At 50.4% G+C, this 24,719-nt stretch overlaps 1 protein-coding gene across 2 annotated transcripts in view; it reads left to right on the forward strand.

Moving 5' to 3' along the window:
- Positions 1-21,300, forward strand: part of LOC132584231 (ephrin-B3-like) — a 154,410-nt gene extending 133,110 nt beyond the window's left edge. For both annotated transcript variants that reach the window (XM_060256047.1, XM_060256048.1), the window contains 3 exons: positions 14,142-14,234; positions 15,916-16,020; positions 20,413-21,300. In XM_060256047.1, the coding sequence (XP_060112030.1) occupies positions 14,142-14,234; positions 15,916-16,020; positions 20,413-20,819 (605 nt within the window). In that variant the 3' untranslated portion in view covers positions 20,820-21,300. The remainder of the gene's footprint in view (positions 1-14,141; positions 14,235-15,915; positions 16,021-20,412) is intronic.
- The last annotated feature ends 3,419 nt before the right edge of the window (positions 21,301-24,719 follow it).

The following is a 24,719-nucleotide window of genomic DNA, read 5'->3' on the forward strand; positions in this document are numbered from 1 at the left end:
GCAGTAGTCTGTGCGAAAAGGATCTCGGGGTCTTAGTGGATCATACGCTGAACATGAGTCAACAGTGTGATGCGGTGGCTAAAAAGGCAAATGCAGTTTTGGGCTGTATCAACAGTATAGTGTCCAGATCACGTGATGTGATGGTATCGCTTTACTCTGCTCTGGTAAGACCTCATCTGGAGTATTGTGTTCAGTTTGGGGCACCACATTTTCAGAAGGATATAGACAAGCTGGGACAGGTCCAGAGGAGGGCGACGAAGATGGTGAGGGGTCTGGAGACCAAGTCCTATGAGGAAAGGTTGAAGGAGCTGGGGATGTTGAAAGGCTGAAGGAGCCTGGAGAGGAGGCGGCTGAGAGGTGATAGGATCACCATCTTCAAGTACTTGAAGGGCTGTCCTATAGAGGATGGTGTGGAATTGTTTTCTGTGGCCCTGGAAGGTAGGACCAAAACCAATGGGTTGATATTAAATCAAAAGAATTTCCTGATCAACATTAGGAAGAACTTCCTGGCCGTTAGAGTGATTCCTCAGTGGAACAGGCTTCCTCCTTGGGAGGTGGTGGGCTCTCCTTCCTTGGAGGTTTTTCAACAGAGGCTGGATGGCCATCTGACAGCAATGACGATCCTGTGAATTTAGGGGGAGGTGTTTGTGAGTTTCCTGCATTGTGCAGGGGGTTGGACTAGATGACCCTAGAGGTTCCTTCCAACTCTATGATTCTGTGGTAGGAAAGAGAGGTTGAAGCTTTCAAGGAGAGTGAAGAGATGGTGAATTGCCTATTTCCCCTCATTTGGGCTATGAGGGCCGTGCTTTTCTTTAAAGGCAGGTGCGAGGGACTGAGTCTTCCAGGCCCACTCTGCCATCCCGTTTCCCCCCTCCCTATCCCACAGCATCCCTGTCACATCAGCTCCGGATGCCTGGGGTGGCCCTTCAGCCATCGCCATGGCAACTGTCTCCCGGCAAACCTGCGCCAGCCAGCAACCTGACTGCACCACGGCAACCATGATGTGGTAACCAGCCAGTCTTTCCCCCATGTCCGCATCCTGTTCTCTCTCCGCTGTGTAAGTGGGTGGGTGGGGGTCCATTCCCCATCTCTTTCCCTCCGTCCTCCCCAGGAGTGGTTCACAGAAGGGCCTGGCATGACCTTTGCTCAGTGGCAACATGTTTCTCCAAGTTTGGTTCCCAAGGTTGGTTAGGGACCCGGCGGAAGAAAGACCACGGGGTGCACGGCAAGCGTCTAGGGGAATCTGGGCGCAGGTGTATGGTTATTACGGAGCTGCGGAGGATTGCGAGAAATCGTCTCTAATTTCCTCTCCCCCCCCCCACCCCAGCCCCGAACGCCTGCATGCACACACAAAAGATCTACTCTTTTCGGTCTTTCTTCCGTCTTCAGTTCTTTTCGCTTTGTAGCCTGGTATGTGCCTTCGGCAAGGAGACACTGTTGAAAGAGACCAACTCTTTGCCCGCCCTCTCTGCCCCGCTTCCCAGCCATTGCCTCTCCAGTGGGGTTGCAAGATGCAATTCAGTATTGGGGTGGGGGGGGGCAGGCAGAGAAGGGAAACTGGAAAGGTGCTTTTTTTTTTTTTAAACAAGGAAAGGCAATCCAAGGTCGCCGCTCCTCTCATTGGGCGAGGCGTTTGGCTGGTTTGTTTGGCAGGCCTTCCCCCCCCCCCCCCCCATGGCACCCCTCCGAAGCCAGCTGACGGAAGCACCCCCTGGAGGAGAAGCGGGGTGGTGGGTGTTCAGTGGTGGCAAAGGCGCCGTTGACCCAGTTTCCTTTTTCAGATGACTTTATGCCCAGCCATGCGTGAGGGGAGAGAGGGAGACAGCCAAGTGGAAGGCAGGAGGGGGCCAGGGAGGGTTGGGGGGGCGACGCTGCCATCGAGGACAGGAAGTGATGGAAGAGGAAATGACAAGCTGGCCGGAGAAGCGGCTGCCTCCCACCCAGGATGGCCGCGTCTCAGCGCTTGTAGCGCGGAGCTTCGTGGCTGGCAGCCCGAGCGAGAAGGGGCCCTTTCCTCTCGAGAGCCTTTCGTGGAGAACCCTCACAGATCAACGCCACCATTGCCTTCTCCAGAGAAGGACTGGAGGATTTGGGGGCCTCGCAGGGGCCAAGTAGATGCTCTACTTCTGAGCCACGGCCCCTCCCTGGAACACGAGTCAGAATCTTGGTCCATCCTGGTCTGTCTTGCCTACTCAAACTGGCAGCGGCTCTCTTTCCCTGGGTCTCGGACGGAGAGAGGTCTTTCCCACCATCAAACTCATTTGTTATGAGGGCCATCAATGATACCTTGTTGGGTTGGGCAAGGCCATGTACGTTCCTATTGAAGATTAGGTAGCAGAGATATAAACTTTATAAAGGACACAGAAAACGCAATTCAATATATATATATTTAAAAGCTTAAAGCACGTTTGAAACATTAGCACTCATATTGGTCTTAAGGATGCTTTCTTTATATTTCTCCCATGGGATCCAGGGGACTGGGCAAAGAAAGCTCTGCCCCTTGCCTTCCTTTCCTAGGGGACTGGGGGAGGGGGAGCCTCAACAAATAGAAGGGAGAGAGGCTTGGCTCTGTAGCTTTGCTGTGCAATTGAGAGAGCCTGGAAAAACAAGCTCTGCCTTCCCCCCCCCCACTTCCTCTCCAAGGGAGGAGCCTCAGCCAATGGAGAAAACAGAGGGTTTTGCTCTGTAGCTCCTGTGCGATTGCAAAGCCTTGCAAAGCAAGCTGGGATGCAGAAGGAAGCAAGAGAGAGGGAGAAGGAAGCAGACGAGAGCCAGTTGCTCGAGGGCCTGATAGCGGCCAAAAAAATTATATATATATATATATACACACATATATACACAGAGAGTTCCATCTATATCCTGTGGCTAATAGCCACTTATGGACCTCTGCTCCATATGTTTATCCAATCCCCTCTTGAAGCTGGCTATGTTTGTAGCCGCCGCCACCTCCTTCAGCAGTGAATTCCACATGTTAATCACCTTCTGGGTGAAGAAGGACTTCCTTTTCTCCGTTTTAACCCGACTGCTCAGCAATTTCATGGAATGCCCACAAGTTCTTGTATTGTGAGGAAGGGAGAAAAGGGCTTCTTTCTCTGCCTTCTCTATCCCGTGCATTATCTTGTAAACCTCTCTCATGTCACCCCGCAGTCGACGTTTCTTCAAGCGAAAGAGCTCCAAGCGTTTGAACCTTTCTTCATAGGGATTTGGGGGTGCCACTTTGGTGGCGAATGCTTGGATAATGTGAAGGGCAACAGAGCGGAAGTCTGTCTGAGGGAGTGCAGTCAAACAGGATGTTTTGCTGCACATGAGACAAATGGGAACTGTGTGAGATAACCGTCCTGTGAAGCCCTGGTTTGTTCCAGTGGGGAGTGGATGGGAGAATATCTCAGTTCATTGCACTGCACGTGTGTGTGTGTGTGTCCCTATGGAGGATGCTACTCTTGGAAGTTCAGCCCCTCAAAATCTGGTCTCAGGTGCAACTGGACTCAGATCTGCCCATTATGCACATATGAAGCTGCCCTAGATTGAATCAGACCCCCCTTGGCCCATCAAAGTCAGTCTTGTCTACTCAGACTGGCAGCTGCTCTCCAGGGTCTCAAGCTGAGGTTTTTCACACCTGCCTGGACCCTTTTTAGTTGGAGATGCCGGGGATTGAACCTGGGACCTTCTGCTTACCAAGCAGATGCTCTGCCACTGAGCAACGATCCCTCCCAAAGGGAGTATCTATGAACATATGAAGCTGCCTTCTACTGAATCAGACCCTCCTCGATCTATCAAAGTCAGTCTTGTCTACTCAGACTGGCAGCTGCTCTCCAGGGTCTCCAGCGGAGGTTTTTCACGCCTACTTGCCTGGACCCTTTTTAGTTGGAGATGCCAGGGATTGAACCTGGGACCTTCTGCTTACCAAGCAGATGCTCTACTACTGAGCCACGATCCCTTCCCTATCCGTTCTATTGGATAACTGACTTCAGGCTTCGGGTTCCATGGGAGACAGAAGAGGTGTCATTTTCAGTCTGTGGGCACCTGTAGGACGTCAGAATCCATAAGCTGGCCTTCGCCCAGGAGACAGTGAAAGGGCTATGAAAGCCAGGGTGTTTCTGAGCTTGTGCAGATCATTTCTCCCTCATCATTGCATGCCCCAGCCAAATCCTCACATATCTCAGGATGTGAAGGGCATCCAGTCTAAGGTTGCTAGGTCCGAGTCTAGAAATATATGGGAACTTTGGGGATGGAGCCAGGAGGAAGGGTGTGACAAGCACAATTGAACTCCAAAGGGAGTTCTGCCCATCACATTTAAAGGGACCACGCTCCTTTTAAATGCCTTCCCTCCATTTCGAAATAATGAAGGATAGGGGCACCTTCTTTTGGGTCTCATAGAATTGGACCCCCTGGACCAATCCTTTTGAAACTTGGAGGGTTTTTTGAGAAGAAGCATCGGATGCTATGCTGAAAATTTGGTGCCTCTAATTAATAAAACAGCCCCCTTGGAGCCCCAGATACCTGCAGATCAATTCTCCATGGGAATCGGTCTCCATAGGGAATAATGTAGCGCCCAGCAGACATTTCCCTCCCCTCCCCCCACTTTCTGATGACCCTGAAGCGGGGAGAGAGCCTCCAAAACCGGGGAATCCCCTGCCCCCACCTGGAGACTGGCAACCCTGCCTTCTTTTGGGTGAGGAAACTGACCATACTGGAGTTGAGCTATTTGAAGCATCAGCATTGAATTGGTGAAAACTTTTGGAAAAGCTTGTCGAAGCGAACAGCGAAAATGAGGGCGAGAGCACTGCTGCGTCGCGTATCGTTTTATGCCTAGCTGTGCATTTGAATGCAGGAGCATCGGTCTCCGTGGATAACGGCTACGTTGGAACCCGAACCCACACCTTACTGTTGAAGCACTATGGACGTGGACTTCCAATTGAAAGGACTGTGGGCGGGGTCACATATGTTCCTTCGTTTGTATTTGAAATTTTGTACGTTTGAATGATACTTTGTATAAGATAGGAGGCTGGTCTTCGCGGAGGTGTTTACCTAATTTCCCTGCCCCACCTGGAGATTGGCAACCCTACCTTCTTTTGGGGCTTATAGAATTGGACCCCCTGGTCTCACCTCCCTTCTAACTAGGGACAGACCGCCCTAATCCAGTCAGAGAAGGAGGAGCCATGGTGGCTTAGTGGCGGAGTATCTGCTTGGCATGCAGAAGGTCCCAGGTTCAATCCCCGGCATCTCCAGCTAAAAGAATTAGGTGATAAGAGAATCGTGATCCTGAGACCCTGGAGAGCTACTGCTGGTTAGAGGAGAAAATATTGACAGCGATAGACCTGTAGTCTGGCTCAGTATAAAACCACATGGAGGCCTTTTTTTTAAAAAAGAAAGTGCAACGTGGATTCATTAGCATGTTAGGCCACACCCCCTGACATCACCATTGTTTCACCCAGGGGTTTTTTTTGTAGAAAAAGCCCAGCAAGAATTCATTTGCATGTTCGGCCACACCCCCTGACATCACTATTGTTTCACCCAGCAAGAATTCATTTGCATGTTAGGCCACGCCCCCTGACATCACCATTGTTTCTCCCAGGGCTTTCTTGTAGAAAAAGCCCAGCAAGAATTCATTTGCATGTTAGGCCACACCCCCTGACATCACTATTGTTTCACCCAGCAAGAATTCATTTGCATGTTAGGCCACACCCCCTGATGTCACCATTGTTTTACCCAGCAAGAATTCATTAGCATGTTAGGCCACACCCCCTGACATCACCATTGTTTCACCCAGGGTTTTTTTGTAGAAAAAGCCCAGCAAGAATTCATTTGCATGTTAGGCCACACACCCCGATACCCCCATTGTTTCACACAGGGCTTTTTTGTAGAAAAGGCCCGGCAGGAACTCATTTGCATATTAGGCCACACCCCCTGGTGCCAAGCTCTGCATATACATATAAACATGGTGGCTTTCAGACACGCCTGCCCGAGCCCTTCTTTTTTATCTCGCTTCTTTTTTTAACCACTCACAATGCACTGACTAAATAACTGGGCATCGTTCCGCGTATGAGCTTGGCAGGATGGACTCATCGGGTTGGGGGAGTGGCGAAACGGGGTGCTCTGCCCCAGCCCTGCGGTGGCCCTCGGCCCATCCTGTCTACGGCCCCTTGCAAAGCAGCCCCCCCATTGGCTGGCGGCGTACTTTTGTGAGGGTTCAGCCAAGCGCATCTAAACCGAACCGACGGGCCCGGCTTCCCAGCGCCCCGGGCAGCTGCCAGCAAGAGAGCCTTGCCGGCATGCAACTCTCCGCCTTTTTTAAACCACTCAGCCCAGTTCTTTTGGCAGAACCGGAGTGGGAGCCCGTTGGGTCCCGTCTGCTGGGCTGCTAATGCTGTCTTCACAAGCCAGGCTTTTTGCGTTCGCTGTTCACTGATCTGGAAAACGGATGTGGAGAGCCTGCCCCCATCCTGGAGGGCATCTCGGGAGGGGCGGGAAGAGTCCGGGGACCTGGGAGAGGTGTGGAGAGTGGTTAAAAGGTGTTAAGAGGAGAAGAAGAAAAGAGAAGAATCAAGCCAGGGGCTACGGGGATAGAAACCAAAGACCTCCAGCGAAGGTGGTCTCAGAGTGGTTTACAATCTCCTTTCCCGTCCCCTCCCCATGACAGACACCCTGTGAGGAAGGTGGGGCTGAGAGCTCTTTCGACAACTGCTCTTGAACAGAACAGCCTTGAGAGAACTTGTGGCTGGCCCAAGGTTACACCAGCAGGTACATGTGGGAAAGGAGTGGGGAATCAAAGCGCAGAGATGGAAATCTCAGGAAATTCCCACGAAAATGGACTTGGTGGGGAAAATTCTGGAAACAGCAGAGCTGGACTTTCTATCCCAGCTGTTGGTTGGAAGATCTAAGGAAGAAGCAAGAAAATACTGGATGGAATTTTATGCCTGGTTAGACACTCAAGACTCTTAAGATTCTCTGGTGTGAACTTATTTCTCCCTTTCCCCCTGTATTTTATATTACAAAATTGCCTTTATTGGACTTGCCAAAACCAATAGATATCTTAACCAAAAGATTTATAATTTAAAATATTAAAATGTTGATGAAGTTTAGCTTAGAGATAATAATATGGGACAATTTATGTAAAGAAAGTATTGCAGATGTATGCTTGTACTCTTTGAAAGTATCTTTATGCAGAATACGGTTAAAATGTATTGTGCTCTCTATTCCCTATCCCTATTTTTTCTGAAACTAATAAAACCTTTTTAAAATCCTAAAAAAAAAAAAAAGGAGTGGGGAATCAAACCAGGTTCTCCCTGCTAAGAGTCCGGTCTGCACACTTCACCACTACACCAAACTGGACCAGAGTCTCATGACGTACACAGTACTTAAACGCAGCAATATGAATTATTATTATTATTATTATTCATTCACAGAAGTTGTATCCCACCTTTTTGCCCTTACAATTTCAAACAGGTGTGATAAAAAAATCACAATTTAAAACCATTAAAACCAGCCTGCTGCAAACACACATCATTAAAACTATCTTGTAAAAAGGATAAAATGCACGCAACTCATCAAAGAAGCAATGAAAACCCTGGTTAGGAAGGAGGGATTGTCTTTGTGTGATTAACGTTAGCAATCCTTTTAGAAAGCCACCGGAAGGGATCCCTGCAAGCCGAGCGGGTCGCTGGAGGTCTTCGGCTTCTCTCCCCTGTAGCACCTGGCTTGATTCACTGAGCATGTACGGAGTCACAAAGCCACCTCGTTTTGAGTCCAGATTGCTGCTCTGTCTCGCTCGCAAGGGCGTGTAAGCGCAACTGGCACTCTGGCCTTTGCCAGAAGGGCCACTGGACGGCGCTGTATTTGGACTGGCATCTGCAGCGCTGGCAGAGAAGAGGGGCTGAGGTCTTCTCTATGATCCAGTGGTGGGCACAGCCACCCCGGAGAGCCTAGCCGCCGATGTGCCAAATGAGTCATTGCTCACATCCTGCCCACCAGCCCTTGCTCTGAGCAATGTGCAGCATTTACTGAGAATAACCAGAGTCACGGTTTGCAGGGGAGAAGGACTTTGTGTCCAGTGGCTATTGTGGGATGTGTTTAGTCCTTTATGCTGGCTAGAATATATATTATGACTGGTCTTTAGTACATTTTTATCTCTTCCACCGAGAAGCTCAGGGCAGGTTGCACCATTCTTCTCCGTTTTATTCTCACGACGACAGCCTTTGCTAGCTAGATCTCCCCCCCTAATCACTACACCACATTGGTATAAAACAGCAGTTACTTGCCATGATATAGTTTTATCAACCCTGAAGTCTCCCTAGAAGCTGAAATGACTAACCGGAAGCTGCCGGACTTTGGTCGCCTGATGAGAAGACAAGAGTCACTGGAGAAGACAATAACGCTAGGAAAAGTCGGAGGCAGCTGGGAAAGAGGACGACCCGCCGGGAGAGGGACGGAGTCCATCAAGGAAGTCACGAGGGGCCTCTGCTTGCAAAACACGAGCAAGGCTGTTCATGAAGTTTTGGAGATCCTTTAATTTACAGGGTGGCAAGAAGAAGAAGATTTTATTGTTATGTTGTTGTGATCTTATTGTAATTTTACAATGAGCTCTGCTCTGAGCCCCTATGGGGGAAATGGGTGCAGTATAAAGAAACAAATAATAATGATGATAATATTGGATTTATATCCCACCCTTCACTCTGAATCTCAGAGCAGTCACAATCTCATTTACCTTCCTCCCCCACGACAGACACCCTGTGAGGTAGGTGGGGCTGAGAGAGCTCTCCCAGAAGCTGCCCTTTCAAGGACAGCTCTGCGAAAGCTACAGCGAACCCAAGGCCATTCCAACAGCTGCAAGTGGAGGAGCGGGGTATCAAACCCAGTTCTCCCAGATAAGAGTCCACGCACTTAACCGCTACACTAAACTGGCTCTCACAATCTCCTTTCCCTTCCTCCCCTACAACAGACACCCTGTGAGGTGGGTGGGGCTGAGAGAGCTCTCCCAGCAGCTGCCCTTTCAAGGACAACCCCTGTGAGAGCTCTGGCTGACCCAAGGCCATTCCAGCAGGTGCAAGCGGAGGAGTGGGGAATCAAACCCGGTTCTCCCAGAGAAGAGTCCGCGCACTTAACCACTACACCAAACTGGCTCGACTTAACACACATGGCTTGACTTAACACACACACACATTCTTAAAACATTATTCAAACCAGGGCTTTTCCCCTGGAGGAATCCAGTGGAACAGAGTTCCGGAACCTCTTAGTGGAAACAAAATTCGTTTAAAAGTTTATGAGGGGCACCTGCGTGTTTCTCCTTCATTTCCCTCTTGAGAGTTTCATCACCTCTTTTCCAGAAAAAACAAAGCCCTGATTAGAACTGCATTGTCTCCTAATATTCACACAGGCTGTTTTTCCCCCGGTTCTTCCTTTGGGAGCCCTTTTTAATGCACGGGCCCATTTGATTTCCATCCGGCCCTGTCCCTGTGGAATGTTTCTAAATGCTCAGCCCTCTGCTCCGTTCCTGTATCCTTTGGCATCACTCAGGATTCTGTGAAGTTGCTGGGACTATATCCAACCTCCAGGAATGTGCGAACGTTGGAAGGAATTCTTCTTCCAGGGAACGTGGATCAATCATGCCAGGTTTTGTGCTTGTATACGACAGCCTTTGCAAAATGAATGAGACAAGGGAAAGTGAAGTGAAGGGCGCGGCGGAGAAACAGAGAGAGAAGCGACAAGCCGCTGATTGAAGCGGCTGGCAAGCATTGCCAACTAAGACGCTGGCTTGCCCACGAAGTAAAAGCCAGAAGTGAAGGTTGAACAGCCACTGTGGGATGGGACTGGGGACGCAAAGACCCCAATGTGGCAAAGGCAAGAACCCACTGCCTTTGGTTAAGCTCTTGATCAGAACAGGCAGCCATGAACGTGGGAAGCTGGGCGGAGGTAGCAGTGTGGGATTTCTATCCACCTCAAAGTGCCAAAGCATCCCAACCTCTCACAGACAACCTGGAGGAAGGTTTCTTCAAATAGGGAGGTCCCCGTTGGTGGAAAAGGATTTCGACTGGCTGGTGCCTTGGGATGACGGAGGCCTTTTCCACCAACATCAGGCATATAATAAACCTAGTTTGGTGTAGTGGTTAAGTGCCCAGACTCTTATCTGGGAGAACCGGGTTTGATTCCCCACTCCTCCACTTGCACCTGCTGGAATGGCCTTGGGTCAGCCATAGCTCTCTCACAGGTTGTCCTTGAAAGGACAGCTTCTGGGAGAGCTCTCTCAGCCCCACCTACCTCACAGGGCGTCTGTTGTGGGGGAGGAAGGGAAAGGAGATTGTGACTGTTCTGAGACTCTGAGATTCAGAGTGGAGGGCGGGATATAAATCCAATCTCTTCTAATTGACCATTCCCCCCCTCCATCCCTTGCATAATCTTGTAAACCTCTCTCATGTCACCCCGCAGTCGACATTTCTCCAAGCTAAGGAGCCCCAAGCGTTTTAACCTTTCTTCATAGGGAAAGTGTTTCAAACCTTTAATCGGGCACTGCTTTCTGGGCAGGTCTGGCATGGTGTGTTTGGCAGCCCTGTGCCAGGCGGGTGGGTGGCTGTTGGACGGGAACCTGACCTTTCCTCGGCAGCTCTTAGTCGAGGTTTGGCAGAGCCTGGGGCGTTATGACGCCTTGCTCCTCTCTGTGGCTTCTGGCATGTTATCAGACCAAGAGGGGAACTTCCCCTGTGCAAACATTTGTCTGGTTTAAATATTACACAGCATCTGAGCAGCAGGAGGGTGTGGGGCTCATAGGGTTGCCAGTTCTGGACTGCGGAATTCCTGGAGATTTGGGTGGCGGAGCCTGATGCAGGCAAGTTTTGAGGAGGGAACTCACCTCAGCCGGGTGCAATGCCCGAGCTGCCATTTTCTCCTGGGGAACTGTCATCTGGAGACCAGCTGTAATTCCAGGAGATCTCCAGGCCCCAGCTGGAGGTTGTGCAATCCACAAAGTGAATCATGGCAATTATAGGCAGAGAAATCCAAAGCACAAGGCTTGTCCGTGAAAACCAGCCTCCGTACAACCAACACACTCACCAAACCATTCAACAATTACAGAAGCATATATTAGTTCTTGATGAACCATGCAACGAGTCCTTAGCAAAACAGGGAGCGTGTTCACCAAGAATCAATCCAGTCTTTTTTTTTTAAAGAAAAAACCCCCAGTTAATTGATTGTAATTCTACAGTTACATTACATCTTATACCATACAACCTGTTATTGTGTCCTATTTCATAATTCAGTTAAAAAACAAACAAACTAAGCAAATACAGAAAACCGCAAAATTATTAAAACAGAGAGCAAAGGTAGATTATTTCATAAATTTATACAATAGTTAATATTCTTACAATCTAATCATTCCTTTTTCGTATATTTCTCCTCTATTAATTGTTTCTTGCACCTTTTAACCCATTACTTGCTTTCCTCATCTTTAGCTTTATTTTGTATCCAAATATATAGTTTCTCCCATCTTTGATTAGCCAATTTTTTTTATTTCCCATTAACTATCGCCGTAAGTATATCTGCTTCTGCAGCTTGTAAAACCTTGTCTATTAATTCTCCCATACTTGGAGTTTTTTCTAATCTCCAATATTTTGCATATAACATTCTCGCGGCGGTGGGAATGTGAATTACCAAATGAACATCTTCTTTAATCACGTCTTTCTTAACCAAAGATAACAATACAAATTGGGGCTTAAACTGAATCCCCGTTTTCAACACTCCTTGAAGGAACTCATAAACTTTGATCCAATCTTTTTTTGCCCTTCTGCATGTCCACCATGAATGGTAGAATCAATCCAGTCTTTATAGCAATCATTGCTCAGTTCATTCCAAGGAATCCTGGTGAAATCGTCGTGCGATTGATCAATAGGGATTGTAGAATCTTTCGGGCTCAAGTGCCGTGTTCTACTGGAGAAAGTTTTCCTTCCAGACGTTTCGTTCTCGGCTGCGGAGAACATCCTCAGTGGCGTTGCAGCCGGAGCAGGCGCTCTGACCTTCTTGGCTGCTGTACATTGAGTGAGGCCAGGGCTGCTGGAGAGCTGCTATTTCTAGGCTGGAGGGGGTGTGGTGAAAGGGCAATAGGTTTGTGGATGTGCCCATTGTTTGGTGGGGCATCCTGGAAGGGTAGCGATAAGGAAACTGGCTGTTGAATGTGACCATTGTTCTGTGTTAATTGCTGGGAGGGTTGGAAGGGGTGTGAAGAAAAGGAAGATAGTTGTTGATTGTGCTGATTGTTCTGTGGAATGTGCTGGTTGTTCTGTGAATTTCTGCGATTGTAAATTTCTGCGATTGTAAATTTCTGCGATTGATCAATGTCTCTCAATATATTTTTAAATTAAGAACTTTAACTCCTCATGGGCTAATTAATGATTGGGATCTAACATGCTTTCTGTAATCGACTGGTCCTGTGTATTTATATAGTTTCTGTTACATATATGCCACATAACTGTTTTTCTCCAGCACTATTCAAGTGCCTTTCAATGTTGTAATGGAATGGCGTTTTTTGCCCAGGGTATAAAAATGTTGTAAAAAGGTATGTTTTAACTTTTTAGCTCCGTATTAAGATTTGTGGCTTGTATGTATACTGCTTAACATTTTATACGATCTCGTCATGCATTTAGGATTTTAGCAGCTTGAAGAAGCCTGTGAGAAACAAGGGTTCCAGTACGGCCTTGTTTCTTTTCAACCTTTCGGATGGCTGGCTGCATCTATTGGGAGACATTGACCAATTCCACAACTTTTTCACCAGGATTCCTTGGAACGAACTGAGCAATGATTGCTATAAAGACTGGATTGATTCTTGTTGAACACATTCCCTATTTTGCTAAGGACTAATTGTAGGGTTTATCATGAACTAATATATGCTTTTGTAATTGGCGAATGGTTTGGTGAGTGTGTTGATTGTACGGAGGCTGGTTTTCACGGACAAGCCTTGTGCTTTGGATTTCTCTGCCCATCTGGAGGTTGGCAACTCTAGGCTGGGGGAGGAAAGAAGGTGAGAACGCATAAACTGGAAGGTGTCTGAAGGCTGGAATCAAGAGCCTTTTCCTTTTGCCCCGTAGCCTAATCCCCAGTGGTCCTCTTAATACCGCTTTCTGCTTTGACCCTTCTGGAGCGATTAAAGGAATTTAAGCAGGTCTTTGGAGGGCTGAAGAGCCCTGTGGCGCAGAAAGAGCTCCGTGACGCAGTGTTAAAGCTGCAGTCCTAAGCTCTGCTTACGACGTGAGTTCGATCCCCAGTGAAAGCTGGGTTTTCAGGTAGCCAGGTTGACTCAGCCTTCCATCCTTCCAAGGTCGGTCAAATGAGTCCCCAGCTTGCTGCGGGGAAAGTGTAAAAGACTGGGGAAGGCAATGGCAAACCACCCCGTAAAAAGTCTGGCGTGAAAACGTTGTGAAAGCAACGTCACCCCAGAGTCGGAAACAACTGGCGCTTGCACAGGGGACCTTTCCTTTTCCTTTCCTTGGAGGGCTGAGATCATGACACTTCCCTTCCCCCATATCTTTCTCCATGTCATAGAATCACAGAGTTGGAAGGGACCCCCAGGGTCATCTAGCTTGGGAAAAATATACCTGAGCGTCTTCCGTCTCTCACTTTCCTATATCTAAGGCTGTTTGGGGGTCAAATCAGGCCCCCAGAGGGCTCCTATCAGGCCCCCGAGCAACTGGCTGTCAACCGCTTCCTTCTTCCTCTCTCTTGCTTCCTTCTGCATCATAGCTTGCTTTGCCAGGCTTACTGTATTGCAGAGGAGCCACAGAGCAAAGCCTCTATTTTCTCCATTGGCTGAGGCTCCTTACCTTGGGGAGAAATAGCTTGCTTTGCCAGGTTCTCTCAATCGCACAGCAGAGCTCCTGAGCCAAGCCTCTCTTCCTTCTATTGGCTGAGGCTCCTCCCCCTCCTGGTCCCCTCGGGAAGGAAGGAAAGAGCCAGAGCTTCCTTTGCCCATTTCCCTGGATCCCATGGGAGAGATACAAAGACAGCACCTTTAAGACCAACGAGTACTAATGTTTTAAGCATGTTTTATTTTAAGGGTTTTTTTTAAAAAAAAAAATCTTTAATTGTGTTTGTGTCCTTTATAAAGTTTATATTTCTGCTACCTGGCATGCTGTGGCTGATCCCTCTGTTCTCTCCCACAGCGACGTCTGACGGCACCAAGGAAGGGCTGGAGAACGTGAAGGGGGGCGCCTGCCTGTCGAAAGGCATGAAAGTCGTCTTGAAAGTCGGCCAGCGTAAGTTGCCGGGGGTGGGGCTGGGGGGGAGAAGGGCCAGAAGCAGGGGGGTTGAAGCTGGTGGGGAAGAAGGAATCGATTCCTCGAATCTTGGGGTGTCTGGGATGGGAGTGGTGTCTACTCCACAAGAGCAGAGCATTCTGGGAGCCGGGACTCCTGGGAAGAGAGTGGAAACCGGGGAACTCAACAGGCAAGGAGGGCAGCGAGGGTTCTCGGTTCCTCACGGAGAGGACTTGCGCCTCGGGGCTGGCTCTTTGGCTCCTGTTTGTCTTCAGAATCCTTTGGAATTGGGAAGCCTGCTGCACCAGCCAGGCCTGGTACACCTGGGGGCTTCTTCCGATGAGCTCAGGATTGCCAAGGCAGTGAGAAGGGGCAGGCAGAGGACGGGAGCCAAGGGGAGCGGAAACGCACAGCTCCAGGATCCTTTTCTCTCTGTGTGGAGATTCATCCCAACCAGGATGCAAACGCCACATAAGGCAAACCTGCATCTCACCCACCCTGGTCTCTTTCTTTCTTTCTTTCTTTCTTTCTTTCTTTCTTTCTTTCTTTCTTTCTTTCTTTCTTTCTTTCTTTCTTTCTTTCTTTCTTTCTTTCTTTCTTTCTTTCTTTCTTTCTTTCTTTCTTTCTTTCTTCTCCTTCTCTCCTCCTCCTTCTCTTTCCTCCTCCTCCTCCTCCTTCTTCCTCCTCCTCTTCTCCTCCTCCTTTCTCCTCCTTTCTCATCCTCCTCCTTCCTCCTCCCCTTCTCCTTCTCCTTCCTCCTCCTCTTCCTCTTCTTCTTCTCCTCCTTTCTCATCCTCCTCCTCCTCTTCTCCTCCTCCTTTCCTCCTCCTCCTCCCTCCTCCTCCTCTTCTCTTCCTCCTCTTCTCCTCCTCCTCCTCCTCTTCTTTTTCTTCTTCTTTTTCTTACAGTTCAGATTAGATTTGAAATTTCCACCGTTCAGAAGTTTGGTTTTTAAATTTGAAAACATTCCCCACCCCCTCCAGTTTCAAAATTTGGGAAATCTTTCCCAGCTCAGTAATAAAGCCAACTGAAAGGAGTCCTTTTGGCTGGCCAGAGCTCTGGGGGCAGAGTGAGAAAGAAAAGGAAAAGCTCTTTGTTTAATGTCATTGATTGGGGTGGGGTGGGGAGGGGGAAAAGGGGGTTTACTAATATTTGTCCAGGTTGGGTGGGGTGGGAAGGTGGTGGGATCAGAAGATAACCCCTTCTGTGCAAAGGGCATCATAGCTTTTGCATGGGGGGCGGGGAGAGTCGGTTGTGAGCGATACCTCTGAAAGGCAGTGTCTGACTGCCCCCCCCCCCCCGTAGCAGGAGGGGCTACAATGGGTTCTGTCCCTGTCACACCCCTCGGTTTGCCCAGACTTCACCATTTGAAGTTACAAAAACAATCAAGCCGTACCTTTTGAATTGCAGAGCGTTAAAAATGCTGGCATTCCAGGTATTCAGAACTCACCATGTTCTTTCTGCCTGTTCTGGAATTCCGTAGGGCTCAAAAGCCAGCTGCTTTGGACTCACTAGCCTAGGTTGCAAAGACAGACCTGCACACCCCCTGGGTGCCAGAGCAGGGAGGGGGGAGGTGGTGACCTGCATGGGAGAGGGGGCCCCCCTTGCGGTCTCCCTGCCTCTGCCGCTGGCTCCGCGTTTGCCCACCCGCCTCTCTCTCTCTCTCTGCCCTTGACCCCAGATCCCAACACGGGCTCGAAATCCCAGAAGTCAGTTCCAGACACGCCCGCTGAGAAGGAGCGAGGGACGTCAGGTGCTGCTGAGCCCAGCAAGGAGGTGAACCCAGGTATGCCCAGGGACAGCCCCCATGCCTGTGGTGTGGAGAAAAAACACACGAGAGCCCGGGGGCCCCACGTGCTAACCCCATGGCCTCCTTCCTCAACCCCAGGGCCAAAAGAAATACTGCTTTCTAACAGTATGTTCTGCCTCTCCCGTAGAATGTCCAAGTGAGCATTTCAGGCATGTTTGCTTTGAAGGAATATTTACCCCGTCTACTCTATAAATAGATCCAAATAGGCAGCCGCGTTGGTCTGAAGTAGTAGAACAAAGTAGGAGTCAATTGCACCTTTAAGACCAACTGAGTTTTATTCAAAACGTAAGCTTTCGTGTGCATGTACACTTCTTCTTCTCCTCCTCCTCCTCCTTCCTCCTTTTCTGAAGAAGTGTGCATGCACACGAAAGCTTACGTTTTGAATAAAACCTAAGTTGGTCTTAAAGGTGCAATTGACTCCTATTTTGTTCTACTCTATAAATAGTTCGATTCGAGTCCTCTGGCACCTTCGAGAGCAACAAAATATTTGAGATATGAACTTTTGTGCGAGCTTCAAGTCTAACTCCCAAAACACCTGGGGACTTTGGGGGTGGGGCCAGGAGACTTTCCCATACCCTAAAACAAAGAAATAAAAATGCAGCATTGTAGTTCCTCTGAATACAGCATTTCCTCACCCCCAAGCAGCTGCACATCCTGTGTACGCTCCCTCTCTCTCACTCACACAGTGAAAGAAAGAGAGAGCAGCCAAAATTAAGAGTTTGCAATCCCACGCTTATGTGGTCGCACTGGGGCAATTTACTCACAAGTTGCTGAAGTGCCAAGTTCTTCAGACGAACACACGGAAACCAAAAGTTCTAGTTTACCCTTTACTATGCAAACAACCTCTGAAAAGATTGTAAAACAAACAGAGGGTCTGGGCTGCTTTCACAGCTACTAGGAGCAGCCATGTTCTGCTGGCTCACCCCGCCCCCATTCAGCCTGGCTCCTAGATTTAAAGGCACACACACCTTCTAAAAAGCGAGCCTTTCCAAGAGTCTCCTTAAGCCTCCCGAAGTGGAAAAGCACATGGTGGCTGTGAGGGAGGTGGGGCTTCCCCCCCCCACCAGCCAGCTGATTAGGGGTGGGAAGAAGCCTGCAAAAGTGGGGGAGCCCCCGCTGGGACCTGGGGATTTGAAAGCTTATTCCGGAGTCAAACCTCTCCCTTAGTCAGATACTGAAAGCTCGTGCCCCCGAAATCTTGTCGGCTTCGACAGTTCCAGGGCTTTTTTTGTAGCAGGAACTCCTTTGCCTATTAGGCCACACCTCTCTGATGTAGCCAATCCTCCAAGAGCTTAAAGGATTCTTATTGCAAGACCTACTGTAAGCTCTTGGAGGATTGGCTACATCAGGGGTGTATGGCCTAATAGGCAACGGAGTTCCTACTGCAAAAAAAGCCCTGGAAGGTGCTGTTGGATTCAAATCTGATTCTTCAGCTTCAGGCCATCCTACCTACCCCTCGAAACTGTGCTACAAATGTTTGCCAGACAATAGAGGGAAACACTGGGGTGAGAGGGTAGAAAAGCTCTATTGGAATGGATCTGCCAGTCTGGAGTTCTCAGTCCCTCTGGAGCACGGGAAAGCCCACCCTTTCTTTCTTCCAAGACACACTCGGGGGTGGGGGTGGCTTCTGGTATCTAGGGTTGCCAATCCCCAGGTGGGAACAGGGGATCCCCAGATTGGAAGCCCTCCCCTTCCCCCCCCCGCTTCAAGGTTATCAGAAAGTGGAGGGGGGGGATAATGGAGAATTGATCTGCAGGTATCTGGGGCTCTGGGGGGGGGGGTGTTGTTTTAGACAGAGGCACCAAATTTTCAGCATAGCATCCAGTGCCTCCCCCTGAAGTACCCTCTAAGTTTCAAAAAGATTGGACCAGGGAGTCCAATTCTGTGAGCCCCCAAAGAAGGTACCCCTATAACTTTGTTATTTCCAACGGAGGGAAGGCATTTAAAAGGTGTGCAGTCCCTTTAAAGGTGACAGCCAGGACTCTCTTTGGACTTCAATGATGCTTGTCACACCCTTGCTCCACCCCCAAAGTCTCCTGGCTCCACCTCCAAAGTCTCCAGATATTTCTTCAATTGGACTGAGCAACCTAAGCCGCTCTTTCATTCCAAGACCCACCGGGGGGGGGGGGGTTGGGTATCCCGTTTCCCAGGTGCCCGGACGGCCCTGAGCCAATTGGCTCCTCTGAGGAGGCAGAATGCGGAGAGGGGCTATCAGCCGTGGCCGGGGAGGGAGAGGGCAAGGCCTCTTTCCTTTGGGGGCCCAGCTGCAGCGGAGAGTCTTGCTCTCCCGTCTCTCTCTTCCGTGGCAGGGAACGGCGAGGGAGCCGGGGTGCAGATTGAGCTTTATTGATGCTGATGGTTGAAATGAACCCTGCAGAGCCAGGCCAGGGGAGGTATCGGGGAGGCAATTAGCTCCATTAACCAGAGTCGACAGACACTAACGAGCACCTTCCCCGCCGAGCGGGACGGCTTGGACATGTCTGCTCTAGCCGAGTTTGCAGCAGTTCCTCTGTGGAAATGCGGTGACTGGGGAAGTACCTGTAAGGAGCCCGGTCCTTTCTCGGATGGACAACGGCCGTTCTTTCCGGGGTTCTCTACTCTGTGCCGAGCAAGGGTAGTTGTCTGGTGGAAGGGGTGGCCTCTTGGCTTCAGGTCTGACCTTGCCCCCCTAAGAGGAACCCTCTATCTCCCCACCCCCCAAACCTGGTCCATGTTGAATCAAAAGCAGACGTAGGCAGCAAGTCTGATCTTGCTCTCCTTAATGGCCCAGGGAGCGGTTCAGGAAACATAATTTATAGGAAACGACTCCGTATTCCGTTTAGTGGAAGGGATTACGCAAAGGTTCGGGCTAGCCTGCTCCCTGTTTTTCTACAAACGGGAAGGTTTCTTCTACGCCAGGGCCATCCCAGCAGCGTGGGGAAGCACCACTGCATTGGATCTGCCAGTTCGGAGTTCTCACTCTCTCTGGAACACGGAAAAGGCCACCTTTTCTTTCTTCCAAGAACGTACCCCGGGAGGCCTCTGGTATCCCCCTTCCCAGGGACTCCCGGTGTCTGGTAGGTGGAGGAGAGCAGGGGTCCCTGACCTTTTCGAGCCCACGGGCGCCTGTGGAATTCCGACACAATGTGATGGACGCAGCCGCAAAATGGCTGCCGCAGGAGGCAGAGCCGGCTGCAAAATGGCTGCCGCAGCTGAACCCCAGTCACTCAGTGAAGATTCTTGTGCTGTAGGGGTAGCAACTGCCAAAACAATGTTGTTTTTTTAAATCTGCACAGACAATCAAATATCCAGTGGCCAATCAGAAGCCTTGATAGGTAAAAGCCCTGCATGGCTCCACCCACTTTCTAAAAACCCTTGAGTCCCGCGGGAAAAGTGTTGACCCACGCTTTGGGGCCCATGAGGACTCTGTTGGGTATCTCTGGGGTAGAGGTTTCCTTGTGCAATGGGGAGCTGGCTGGGGTCGCTGAGCTGTCAGGGAAGCAAGCAGGAGGTTGCTGATGTAATGGGAATACTCGGACAGAGACCCGGGCTTCTAGGATGTCTCCACTAAGCACTCTTAGTGGCTATTAGCCACTGTGTGTGTATATATATTGGTCACTGTGTGACACAAAGTGTTGGACTGGATGGGCCTTTGGCCTGATCCAACCTGGCTTCTCTTATGTTCTTATGTGACACAGAGTGTTGGACAGGATGGGCCATTGGCCTGATCCAACATGGCGTCTCTTCTATTCTTTTGTGACACAGAGTGTTGGACTGGATGGACCACTGGCCTGATCCAACATGGCTTCTCTTCTATTCTTACGTGACACAGAGTGCTGGACTGGATGGGCCACTGCCCTGATCCAACATGGCTTCTCTTCTGTTCTTATGTGACACAGAGTGTTGGACTGGATGGGCCATTGGCCTGATCCAACATGGCTTCTCTTCTGTTCTTACGTGACACAGAGTGTTGGACTGGATGGGCCGTTGGCCTGATCCAACATGGCTCCTCTTATGTTCTTATGGGACACAGAGTGTTGTACTGGATGGGCCACTGGCCTGATCCAACATGGCTTCTCTTCTGTTCTTATGTGACACAGAGTGTTGGACTGGATGGGCCATTGGCCTGATCCAACATGGCTTCTCTTATGTTCTTATGTGACACAGAGTGTTGGACTGGATGGGCCTTTGGCCTGATCCAACATGGCTTCTCTTATGTTCTTATGTGACACAGAGTGTTGGACTGGATGGGCCATTGGCTTGATCCAACATGGCTTCTCTTATGTTCTTATGCGACACAGAGTGTTGGACTGGATGGGCCTTTGGCCTGATCCAACATGGCTTCTCTTCTGTTCTTATGTTCTTTTTCCTCCTCTCACCCTCCAACAGGACCTCCAACTGGAAACACCACAGGCAAAGTGGGGGGAGAGAACGGGCCCCTGCCTCAGTCCAACGTACCTATCATCGCCGGGGCCGCCGGGGGAGCTGCCTTCGTCCTGCTGGTGGCGGCCGCCGTGACGGGAGCCCTGTGTTTTCGCCGCCGCCGGGCCAAGCACAGCGAGTCTCACCACCCGCCTTTGTCGCTCAGCACCCTGACCAGCCCCAAGCGGGGGGGCGGGGGCGGCGGGGGCAACAACAACGGCTCCGAGCCCAGCGACATCATCATCCCGCTCAGGACTTCAGACAGCGCCTTCTGCCCCCACTACGAGAAGGTGAGCGGGGACTACGGCCACCCCGTCTACATCGTCCAAGAGATGCCGCCGCAAAGCCCGGCCAACATCTACTACAAAGTATGAGCGGGAGGGGCAGCTGAGCACCTTCCGCTTGCGTCTCCAGCCCCGAGGTGGGGAGGGGAGAACTCAGCACGGCTGGGGTGGACGGGACGAGCCACCCCACATCCCTCCCCCCCTCCCCCTAGCCCCGGACGCTTGACAGCGGGGTCAGTGCCTGAGCCGTCCGCCAGCAATCAGGGGGTTACTGGGACATGGATCCTTTTCTCCTGGTGATCTTCCCCTTTCGATGGATTCTGGCCTGGCTAGGATTGACAGCAGGAGGGATCTGACCTCCACACTTCCTGGCCCATCTCACCCCCTCTTTCCCCCTCTTTCTCTCTCTGCCTACAAAAGGGCTGAGCCCCACCCCCACACCTCAGCCCCTCACCCCAAGTCAACTGATTCCACTGTGGAATGAGGTATGGGTGAGGTTAAGAGGGTAACATACTCCCCGTTTCCGGGCTTCAAGCCTCACAGCGGAAGGGATCTGTTAGTGGGTGAGCTGCACTCAGTGTCAACCCGGAAGGGTTACTTACCCATTCACACAGGTCGGTGGAAATGAATTTGGGGATTCCCAGGCATTGATTCAGACAGTCATTCCTTTAATGATTTCCATGCAAAAATTCAAATTTATTTCCTTGTCATTCATTTAAAAAAAAAAAAAACATGCCTCAGACAATACTGTGGGAGGGGGGGGACAGAGGTTTTAAGGAGGAAGACCCAAGGCTGGAAGAGTTTGCATTGGAGAAAGTACTACTGATCGGATTCCATTATTGCCTTAAAAAAATCCGTTTAGGTTTACCTCCCGCCCCCCACTAAAGTGCCCCTCAGAATGGAGGTTTCAAAGGTGCCGTTTTGAAATTTAGGATTTGGTTTTCGAAATGGTGCGTGATTTTCAAGTGGTGGAAAGTTTAGTTCTGTTTCTGCGTCCTCCCCTCCTTTTCTTGTTGGTTCAGTCAGCCTCTGGCAAGGAGAGCATCCCATGGGCTCTCCTTTGGAACCCCTCGCAGATGACAAGGGCGTCGGGCCTGGGAAGAAGGTAACCGGCCTCCTATCATGTTGGGTCCCTCAGGCAAGGGGTTAAAGAGACACAGTCATTTCTCCCCCCACCCCCCACCCGCCCAACTGGTTCCAAAACTTGGCTTGTAACATTAAACAGATACCACCTGAATCTCCCCCTGCCGCTGATGCTGAAGGGCATCCATTTTGTCCTTACCACACCCCAAACCCTGAGCCCATCACGGTTTCTGCTCCTGTGCTCTTTCGGGTGCGCAGAGTTTGATTTAGATATCAGATGAAGGAGGCCCGTTCTCTACCAGTGTTTGGATCGGGGAGACTCGACTGACAAGCGCAATCCCCAGATGGGATCTGAGATTGGAAAAGGATTGCTTATTTATCTGCCGGCGGCCATTTTGGAAGTCTTTCCTTGCTTATTTGGTTGGCAAAAGAATCAGAAACAAAATGGCTGCCTTCCCCCCATTGGACTGCGGCAAGAATCCGACTGGGGGGTTCTCCCAGCAGCAGCGTGGGGTTTTGTCGTCCGGTTCGGGGAGAATGTGGGTTTGTGACTGAATTTCTACCACCCGGGCGCATCCGGTGGATTTTCCGAAGCAGAGTTATCGTACGTGAAGTTTGTGAAACGCAACAGAGGCAGGACTTGGTGTATAAGACTGGCTACGTGGCTGAGCATTCCCTGTTTTTGGCAGGGAAACAAAACAAAACACACACACACAAAAAAAAAAGAGAAAAAATGTGGTCTTTTTCAGCTTTAACGGAGTTCTCGTTTGGTTTTTTTGTTTTCTGTTTTTATTTTGACGGAAGAGTTTCTTAGCTTTGTTGGTGGAATTTTACTGTCGAATCATGTTGATTATAGAAGTTCTTGTGCAGTTTGGTTTGGACTCTGGTTTGCTTATTTCCAAGCTATAAAATTTCCAGGCCGGCTTCGCCCTCCCTGGCCAAGACCTGAGAGGACCCTGCAACCCCTCCCCCCCACCAGGCTAAATGCCACCGCACATCTGGGCTTCTTGGACACCTAGCTGTGGGGGTAGAAGGGGGAGGGGATGCCCAGGAGTAGGGTTGCCAGCCTCCAGGTGGGGCCTGGAGATCTCTCACTTTTACAACTGATCTCCATAGGCTTGCCAATCCCCAGGTCCCAGTGGGGGTTCTTCTGCTTTCCCAGACTCCTTCCCGCCCCCAGTCAGCTGGCCCGCAGGGGGAAGCCCCGCCCCCACAGGACCATGTGCCTTTCCACCTCCGGAGGCTTCAGTCTCCGATTGAAAGGCTTCCTCTTGGGATGGGGTGTCTGTGTTACTTGGAAGAAGTTGGCAGCAACTCGTGAGTAGAGAGGCCAATCCCTCGCTTCAGAGTTGCCAGAAACGGGGGTGGGGGGGAGGGGAACGTCTGCTGAGCACTTCATTATTCCCTATGTGGAGATCGATTCTCATAGGGTATAATGGGGAATTGATCTGGAGGTTTCGGGGGCTCTGGGGGAGCTGTTTTTTGAGATAGAGGCACCAAATTTTCAGTATAGTATCTAGTGCCTCTCCCCAAAGTACTGCCCAAGTTTCAAAACGATTGGACCAGGGGGTCCAATTCTATGAGACCCAAAAAAGAAGGTGCCCCTATCCTTCATTATTTCCTATGGAAGGAAGACATTTAAAAAGGTGTGCTGTCCCTTTAAATGTGATGGCCACAACTCCCTTGGAGTTCAATTATGCTTGTCACACCCTTGTTCCTGGCTCCGCCCCCAAAGTCCCCAGATATTTCTTGAATTGGACTTGGCAACCCTAGATCTCTAGCTGGCAGTGAACAGCTCCCCTGGAGAAAATGGCTACTTTGGAGTGGGGGGGACTCTATGGCATTGGACCAGGCCCAGGCTCCTCCCCTCCCCAAACCCCACCCTCTCCTGAATCCACCCCCAAAGTATCCTGGTATTCTCCAACGCAACCCTGGCAACTGTACTCGGGAGAGCTGTACCCGCTGTCTCTTTCTGGGCTGGAGGTGGAATAAAAATGGGGTGGGAGGAGAGAACTGATTGTGGGAATTGTGGGTAATCTGCCCCTTCTCTTGCATGCAAGAAAATGGTGACCACGCCCTCCTCCCATCCTCCATAGTCCCTTGCACCTTGGGTTGGGACATAAATTATGGTTGCCAACTCTGGGTCAGGAAATTCCTGGACATTTGGGGGTGGGGCTTCGGGGAAGGTGGAGGTCAAAGAGGGAAAGGATCTCCGTGGGGTATGAAGCCATAGAGTCTCTCTTCCAAAGTTGGCATTTCCTCCAGGGGAGAACTGATCTCTGTTGCCTGGAGAACATTAATTCCAGGAGAACTCCAGGCCCTACCTGGATGTTGGCAACCCTAAACCCAGCTACCAAAGCACAATCCCCCCCCCCCCCCCCCGGCTTTTGGATTGCAAGCCCTCTTGGGGAAGCTGCTGTCGCTCTTGACAAAAACACACAGGTAAAAAAAGATGAGCGCCACACCACCATCGCCATCTTGTGACCCACCGTGTCCTGTAAGCTGCCCTGAGCCTGCTTCGGCGGGGAGGGTGGGGTATAATAAAAAATTATTATTATTATTATATTATCTTGCCACAGCCCACCTCTTCTGGCTTTGAAGGCCTTCTCCTCAATTCCAGTGGTTGTGAGAGACACCCTGTGTGGGAAAGGCCCTCTGTGCATGCTCAGAAGCTAGAACATCATTTTTGACAACAGGCTTGACCCTGCTCAGCTTGGATATGGTAACTGCCTCCCACTTGCGTTCTGGCTGGGCAGGGAGCCGGTAGGCCTCCTCTCTCACCCCACAGCGGAGCCAGTGAATCCCAGATGGAAGCCGGTGCCCGCTGGGTGGGGGCACACAGGGTCAACCCGGCCTCACTTTCTGGCTTCTCATCTCCGCTCCCCTTCGCTGCTGCAAGCTCCACAT

This window comes from Heteronotia binoei, chromosome 15 (genome assembly GCF_032191835.1).
Source record: "Heteronotia binoei isolate CCM8104 ecotype False Entrance Well chromosome 15, APGP_CSIRO_Hbin_v1, whole genome shotgun sequence".
Taxonomy (NCBI): Eukaryota; Metazoa; Chordata; class Lepidosauria; order Squamata; family Gekkonidae; genus Heteronotia; species Heteronotia binoei.